The 8683-nt window shown below is 33.2% G+C and overlaps 2 protein-coding genes across 3 annotated transcripts; both read left to right on the forward strand.

The window, feature by feature from the left end:
* The first annotated feature begins 128 nt into the window (after window positions 1-128).
* LOC114425387 (50S ribosomal protein L7/L12-like) lies at window positions 129-2078 on the forward strand. 2 transcript variants are annotated; one of them, XM_028392305.1, is made up of 2 exons: window positions 129-271; window positions 1067-2078. In XM_028392305.1, exon 2 carries the CDS (start codon window positions 1189-1191, stop codon window positions 1762-1764), a length of 576 nt encoding a protein of 191 aa, XP_028248106.1. In that variant the 5' UTR covers window positions 129-271; window positions 1067-1188; the 3' UTR covers window positions 1765-2078. The 2 variants fall into 2 exon arrangements, with proteins under 2 accessions (XP_028248106.1, XP_028248105.1); XM_028392304.1 differs by having other exon boundaries at window positions 1107-2078.
* A 2911-nt stretch (window positions 2079-4989) lies between these two features.
* LOC114367011 (probable folate-biopterin transporter 7) lies at window positions 4990-8683 on the forward strand. The gene is made up of 2 exons (XM_028324074.1): window positions 4990-5503; window positions 7358-8683. The coding sequence occupies exons 1-2, from the start codon at window positions 5242-5244 to the stop codon at window positions 8407-8409; spliced, it is 1314 nt and encodes a 437-aa protein (XP_028179875.1). The 5' UTR covers window positions 4990-5241; the 3' UTR covers window positions 8410-8683.

The raw sequence follows: 8683 nt of genomic DNA on the forward strand, positions 1-8683 counted from the left end.
TTATATTTATATTTGGTAAAAAATTATAGATTATAATTTTATATTTACATTTGGTCAATTTTTCTTATAGTTATATTTTTATATTAAATTTAAATCGAGTCCATTGAAAATTTTGCTGGGTTAACCTGGCCCAAAGTTGCAAGCCCACATCCAGAAGTTGCTTCGTTCACTCGCAGCACCGCAATCCCTAATTCCACATTTTCCCTTCTTAGTTCACCATTTCACCCCACCAGTTAGCGAAAATTTCAAGTCCAACACTCACTTCGTGCAGGTAACGCATGCTTTTTTTTTTTTTTGTTACTTTTCGATCGAAGGAAATGCTGTTTCATTAGATAGATAGAACCCACAAATTCAACTGGCTTATCGCCTTCACTATTGTTATTACTCCTCGGTGGCTCTTCCCAGCGCCATGAAAAATTCCAATTAATGTACTATCAACTTGAAAATTTGGGCTAATCCCTTCTTTTTTTCTTCTGGGTTTTCTCTTGTAGATTGCAGGAGCATCAAATTTATAATGTGTCTTGTGTTTCATTCTATTGGCTACCATTAAGTTCAATTTGCTTACTTGCTTTTGTTTGTTTTATTGCGCGCTGGTTGTGATTCAATTATGGTTCCTGTTTTGTTGTGTATGAATTGTGAAATATGCATATTTCAGTATCTGGGGCAGAAAAATATGAGATGAGCATTTGATGTTTTGATTTGGATTGTAAAAAAGAGTGTTTTGTGATATTCCACGGGAATATCTGGATTCTAGTTAAGAACGCTTCCCAATTCACTAGCTGATTTTGTATTTTTTTATTGAAAGGAAAATGATGAGTAGACACCCAAGTGCTAATTGATACTTGAGAAATTTGGGTGTTTGGAGTGATGGGGTGTTCACATATCATTTCTGTTATTGAAATTGGAAGTACTAGAAGAAGTTGATGTTTTATGTGTTTACTGTTTAGCATTTGCTAGTATTGCTACCTTCTTTCGTGGTGATCTCTTTTGTTTGAAGTGTCTAGGGTGAGAATGTGGATGAATATATGAGTTGTATTTGTTATCATGTATGTTATATGTCATGCAGTATGCGGTTCAACCTTAGCATGTTGGGAAAATTGTTTCAGGGGTGGTGCTACTAGTTTGTTGAAAGAGCATTTTTTTTCAACATCTTGATTTCATGAGTCACTATTTTGACTGAACAAAGAGATGAGGTTTATGCCCCTTTCCAGATTAATTTGCCGTCTCCCTCGGCCGCATACACGTGGGCCTTTGCAATCTCGTGCCTTACAGAGTGATTCTGTTCCTAAAGATCCACAGGCTAAGCCAATAAAGTACAGAATCCCTCAATTCTATGATCCCTATGGCCCCAGACCTCCACCCTCAGAAAAAATTGTTCAGCTTGCAGAACGAATTGGAGCACTATCGGAAGAAGAACGTGGTCAAATTATGCCTACTTTGTCAGAAAGATTAAAACTTCCAAAGTTGCAGCCAATTTCCACAGATGGCATGGGCATGGGTACAGAAGGTGGTACTGCTGGACCAAAGGTTGAGGAGAAAAAGGCAGAGAAAACAGCTTTTGATGTGAAGTTGGAGAAATTTGATGCTGCCGCAAAGATCAAGGTGATTAAGGAGGTAAGAGCATTTACTAACCTAGGATTGAAAGAGGCCAAAGATCTTGTTGAAAAAGTTCCAGTTGTGCTAAAACAAGGAATCACAAAAGAGGAGGCAAATGAAATAATAGAAAAAATAAAAGCTGCTGGAGGAGTTGCAGTCATGGAGTAGAATTTGAGATCACAATTCTTAATTTCCAATATGTTTTTAAGTTGCCATATGCTTGGCGAATGACTGTTGGAAGAAATTTCTAAAGGCACAAAGCAGATTTAAGAGTTAAGAACCTATAGTTGAATAATCTTTTTGAATCAATTTTTTCTTAGTTGACTTTTCTGGTTAATCATTGTATAACTTATAACTGCTGTGTTGGTTTGACATTTGTAACACTTTTTGCCTATCCTCTGCTCACATCTTTTCTTCCAAAGTGAAATATTTATGAGATCATAGGGAGAATTACTTTATGAATTTGTCATTTAGTTATTTGAGATTCCTGTGCTTGATATACTAAACTGGGTGGTCTTCTGTTTGAACTGGTGCTTGGTGGACCTCTTGTGAAGTATTGTGCCTCTTTTTATAGATTTGTAGTCTATTAATTTAGGTTTCAATGTGCCATCCTTGTTCTAAGTATCAATGTATGATGATTAGAAATTTAGAATGGCTGTGACTTCGGTAATAGATTCGTATGAATTATTTTTCATTTTTCTTTGACTTTGTCAACGGGAAATTTTGGAAAGGAACGCTGTTCATGAAATAGGGTTGTTATGCACTGAATTTTGTCAAGAATAAGGATAACCATATTCTATTCTAGACGGAGTCTAAGGAAAAATTTTGTACCTGTCTGTCTTCCTTCCCCTCTTCTCTACCAAAATGAAAAAATTCAACTATCGAATATTCTGGCTGATCTTTCCAATAATTCACATGCACATTGAGTTGAAGTGGCTGTCTGACTTGACGGTGATTTCATCAATTGCAATTTAAAAAAAAAAAAATCACATCATAGAACAAATTCAAAAAAGAGAATCCAAAAGAACAAAAAGGGCAAATGCAAAAATAAACTACAAATCATATCCTAAAAAGAACAACAATGACCGATCCAAAAAATAAGAAAAAGAAAGGGACATAATGAGAAATTAGAGAAGTAAAAGTAAAAAAAAATAAGACTTTCCTACATATGAAATATGTTTTAATTTCGTACCGTAGAATCCATCTCTTTTCTATTACTTGATCATTATGTTTGTAAGTTATAACTTCGTACTCTTATTTGACAATTGTGTAATCGAATGAATGGAATAATTCAAATCATCTAATTTAAAAGGATAGCGTGTGCATAATGACGATGGTTATGATGATATCATGTTCCCCCGCTCCTCTTGTTTGTATGCTATGATCATATCAGATTCTTTCTTTAGCAAAAGCATTTTTTTTTAACAACATTTAGCCAAAGTAACTCAAAATATAATATCATGACATGGATGAGAATGACAAAAATAAAAGTAGCATGAGTTAGCCGCCGATTATGGCAAATTTACAAATATTCCGGACGACAGTTTCGGCTTTTTTCAACCAATAAAGTGCTTTTTATATAAATTTTTTTATATCTACGAATGTAAGATAAGTTGTATTTCATAAGTATAACTTATGGTAGTATATAATAGTAATTTTTGACGGTTATATACTGTCACAACTCACAAACCTAAATGCCATTTTTTTTAAGCCCCTAAATGCCTTACTTGTAAAGTATTACTTATTTTATGTTAATAATCTTAAAAGATGCACTAATTTAATACTTTTGAAGGTTACACTAAACTGGTAAGAAAAGCCACTCTCTTCTTCAACTTCCCAGTCCAAAATTGGTGGGACACATCTTTGGAGTTCGATGCTTGTTTTATTATTATTATTATTATTATTATTATTATTATTATTAATATATATATATATATATATATATTATTTTAAGAAAAAAATTATTTTTATTTTTATTATTCATTTTCTTGAAATAATTAAAATTAGTTACATATTATAATCATTGAATTTCAAAAAAATGAATCATAAAAAAATTACTATTAAAGTAATCTGATCTCTCATCATATATATATCATTTATATATATAGTTACTTTAATTTGATTTAAATGTTGTCATTTTTTATTCTTCATAAAAATCATTTTATTATTATGAAGTTTTTAAAACTGAATAAAATATACTGACATTAAATTAAAATAAATTACTGTTTTAATTTGATTTAAATGTTTTGTCATCTTTTATTTTATTCTCTATAAAAATCTTCTTATTGCTATCAAGTTATTTTAATGGAATAAAGCCTCCATGCATTAAATCCAATTAAATGTTGTGTGATCATAAAACACGAACAATACATCAGATCAGTTTGGTATTTATTATTCAAACTCGCACGCATGAACAAAGAATACATTCTAAGATTATAATTTGTATCTCAACATTATCAGAAGATGAAACATTTTATATTATAGTTTCGGAAAATGTTTACTGCACTCAAATTCCATATAATGTTACTGATGTTGCAATGACAATAATGTCTTCATTTTATCTTTTCATTTTAACAAATAACAATAAATATATTTTAATAGATACATATTATCTCACCAACAAATTATTTATATTTTACAATTACATCAAACACAAATTTAATTCAATAATTAAAATAAAAAATTACATTGAATTCATACTTTTATAAACATATTAATTGGAATAAAACATTCCTTAAAATCAAATAATAATTATTTAAAATTATCATATTAGAAACACAAGAATGCCAACTAGTTGTACACAAAAATGAAAAGTGATATATTTTTTTATTAAATAAAATTTATGAGCTCATTAAAATAAATAATAATATTCACATAAAATTAAATTTATTTAATAATAAAAATTGTGAAAAAAATGTCAGACCTTACACGTACACAAACTTGCTGGCATACCTTTCAGTGTGTCGTACGCATAACCAAAAATGAAAAGAAAATAAAAACAATCACCCAGAACAGATCAGATCTACCTACAGGAATATTTCAGAGAATCTGATATTAAGATTATTTTTTTATATAAAAAGGATTATTAAGATTAAAAAAGAACACGCTGCGAGAAAGAAAATACACGTGTAAATATAAATTTGTTTACCATGAACGATTGGATCAGTTATACTTATTTGTGTATGTGATCTAAAATTTGAATTCATGTTTATTGAAATAAATTATATTAAAAAAGAAAAAATCATCTTATATATTATTTTATATTAATATTATGATAAGATAAAAAAAATATTTGTTTTATTTTAGAAAGAAAAAAAAAAGTTAAAGGAATGCAACAAGAAAAGAAAGAAAGGTGTGAGCACAGAGTGTCAGCACGTGTCCCCCGTAACAAAACTTTGTGGTTCAAACTTCAAAGCAGCAACAACAAATGTCATTTGTGAGTGCAAATGTAGTCACTGGGGAAAACACAGATCATAGTTCATAGACACATAACAGCACCTGACTCTGCTTTTTTCCTTAAAAAGCCCGAAACTTTGCAACCAACAATTCCTTGGTTAAAATCAAAACTCTGTTTGGTCTCAAACACTAAACACGTATACTTTCTCTCTCTCTCTCTTCCTTAGCGGTTACGAAAGTGAAACAAAAATGGTGGCATCAGACGGTGGCAGTGGAGGGAGATTGATGAAGAAAGTTCTGGGCTTGGGGTTTTGGGTACAAGGATTCAGGTGTTTTCCATGGTTGGTAGTGAGTTTCTACCTCAAAGATGGTCTCAATGTGGACCCTTCCACTCTTCAAATTCTTCAGAGTTCCGCTAATCTTCCCATGGTTGGAAAACCACTCTATGGCCTTCTTTCAGACTCTGTCTACATCTCTGGCCAGCATCGAGTTCCCTACATCGCCCTTGGAGGTACACCATACACCAAATCTTCACTCTTTTTTGGTTTCTCCATGTACCCTTTTGCTTTCTCTCTCTGATTTGATCATGTTAGAGCCAAGTTGCACACTTATGCAACTTTCCTACAGTTTGTTGTTGGTTCCGTGATGTGGGGATATGGGAATCGAGGATTGGTTCTTCCTTCTTATCCCAAATGGATAAGAGAATTGATGAATGAATGAATTGATCCTTTGTGTGTATAACTGTGAGGAAAAGACGTTTGCTTCTTCAGTGTGGGATGCTTTTATCGGAAAAAAAAAAGCATAAAGAAAAATGAATGAAGAAAAAGTAGGATTGAGATTCTGGACTTGAAAACAATGGGATAGAGTTTGGTATCTTACTTTTTTAATTTTGCTTTTGTTGGAAACTATTTGATGTAATAATCTCTTAAGTCCCATGTTTTTTGTTTATAGATTCTTTAAAGTCGTTAGATACTGATGTACTGGTTACTGGTAATATATTATCTGTTTTTCCCTGTATCAAGCCTAAGGCAAAAAAAGGATCTCCAGGATTTTGCCAGTCATCACTCCTAAACAAAATTAGAAAAAAAGAATGAAAAACCCAAATATGTGTTTTACTGCACTTTAGTCTCTTCATTCTGAATTTGTTCCAAAGTGTATACGTAATCGTATATATCTTTATGATGCACTCCAGTTGGTACCTCCACATCATTCGTTTCATTTAACATAAAAGGTTGATGTAATTAAACCTACTCCTTCCATATCTGTCGAACTTTGGAACATAGCCATTTCAAGTGCAGCATTGTGGACTTCATGATTATTTCTATCCTCGTTGGTCTAAAAATGTTTTTTGCTTTTACTTGTAAGCTATTCCATCTCTCTAATTAGCAAGAATCCCTGATATGCCAGTCCTAGTCAAAATATTGACCTAAAGGGAATCGATGAGTGATTACCTCATGAAGGGGCAAATAGCTAGGCTAACCAATTGTATGATTTGATTAAAAGACTTAGCATGAATCAATGACCTCTGGGTCCAACATTTTGCTTGCCTTGAATTTTCATGAATTTCTCCCTCTTTTTCTTGATGGACATTTCCTCCATGGTTTCTCGGTTGGTAAAATTGGAATTGGTATTGAAGTTTCTCCATTCAAGCTCTCATCTCTAAGAGCAGCTTATAATATTATTGCATTTTTCGATTTTGTGCAAGCAGTCTTCAATTATAGTATTGAGGAAAATCCCCTTTTTTAGGTGGAAATTTCCTACTAAATTTCTTGGTTGCTAAAATTGGAATTGGTTTGGAAGTTTTCTTTTTTTTTTTTTTCATTCTAGCTCTCTTCTATAAGAACAGCTTTATGGCGTTTTTTTTACAAGCAGACTCATTCTAGGAACTCGATAGTTTTAATTATATCGAGGAAAAGTCATCAACTAAAGCTTTAAAGAGAATCACATTTTTTATGAATTTTAAAATCATTCCAGTTGTTAGAGAGATATATAAAACCATTCACCTGTTTTCACTTAATAACTTCAGCTTTTGGGATAGTTGTTTTATGACATGGTGTAGAAGCCTCTTTGACCAAGTGGTCTAGAGTTCAATCCTTGTCTCTTCCCATTCTCTTCTGATAAAAATTTGAATTATAGCACAAGGTAGGTGAGCTTGTGTATAGTACACTCTTCAAGTCCATAGGGCTCTTTTGTGAAGGGGCATATTAAGATATAATATAAAAACCCTCATTTGTCTTCACCTATTACATTAAGCCTTTGGGATAATTGGTTCATGATACCAATGTTTGTAGTTTTATTGCATTTCTAATTTCTACCGTTGATATAACTAATTCCTAAAATATTTCTCTGAATCTGTTTTTTGCAGCTTTTTTGCAGGCACTGTCGTGGCTAGTCATAGCAATCTCTCCAACAAACATGTCTATTTTCGCAATCTCCATATACCTCCTTCTTAGTAATCTAGGTGCTTCAATAGCCGAGGTTGCAAATGATGCCATTGTTGCAGAGATGGCTAAACAGACTCCTTTCTCAATCAAGCACCCCCAACCATCCTCCTCAGGCAATCTCCAATCATTTGTTTGGATAGCTTCCTCTGCAGGAGGAGTCCTTGGAAACCTTCTTGGCGGCATTTTTATTGGCCGGTTCTCCCCACAGTCCATGTTTTTATATTTTGGCCTTCTCCTTGCTCTCCAATTTTTTATAACCATCTCGGTTCGTGAGAGTTCTCTCAGGCTCCCAAAGAGTCCATCTGGTGGAATAAGGAAACAGCTTTCACAGCTATTGGTTGCTCTAAGAAAGCCTGAAATTGCATATTCAATATCATGGTTTACAGCATCTTATGCCATTATTCCTGCACTTACAGGCACCATGTTCTTTTACCAGACACAGTATTTGAAAATAGACTCGTCAGTATTGGGTATCTCCAAGGTGTTTGGCCAGGCAACAATGCTCCTATGGGGCATCATATATAATCAATACTTCAAATCTGTCTCTTCAAGGAAACTGATATCGGCCATTCAAGTTATGATGGCATTCTTAATGGTTTCAGATTTCTTGTTCGTGCGAGGTTTTTATCGACAAATGGGCATGCCGGACTCGCTCTATGTTGTGATTTTCTCAGGATTCTTGGAGGTTCTATTTTTCTTTAAGATTCTGCCATTCAGTGTCCTAATAGCACAGATGTGTCCCCCAGGATGTGAGGGTTCTGTAATGGCATTTCTTATGTCGTGTGTAGCCCTTGCATTCATTGTGAGTGGATACCTTGGTGTTGCACTTGCATCGTGTATTAAGGTAACAGGAAATGACTTTTCAGGACTTCCATTTGGACTTCTGATACAAGCTGCATGCACTTTGGTGCCAACTTTTTGGTCATCATGCATACCAGACAAGGTAGAATCAAAAGCCAAAAGGAAAGACTAATTTATTAGCTTTTAGAGATATAAAATATAAAAATGTGATTCAAGGAAATAGTGGTATGATGCTGAAGTGATTGATTCTGTTTCATTTCTTTGCCTTCATGCATCAGCTGGCAGATACAAGCTATATCAGTTTGTTTTCTAGATTTTTTATACCAAACATTTGTAAGTGATAGGGTGTAAAGGTATAGCGTGACCATGTGATGATTATTTTCGTTCAAGAGGTGATTTTGTCTTTAGATTGAATATCAAGTGGATAGGCTCTTTTTCATTTGTTA

Source organism: Glycine soja, chromosome 9 (genome assembly GCF_004193775.1).
Source record: "Glycine soja cultivar W05 chromosome 9, ASM419377v2, whole genome shotgun sequence".
Classification (NCBI taxonomy): domain Eukaryota; kingdom Viridiplantae; phylum Streptophyta; class Magnoliopsida; order Fabales; family Fabaceae; genus Glycine; species Glycine soja.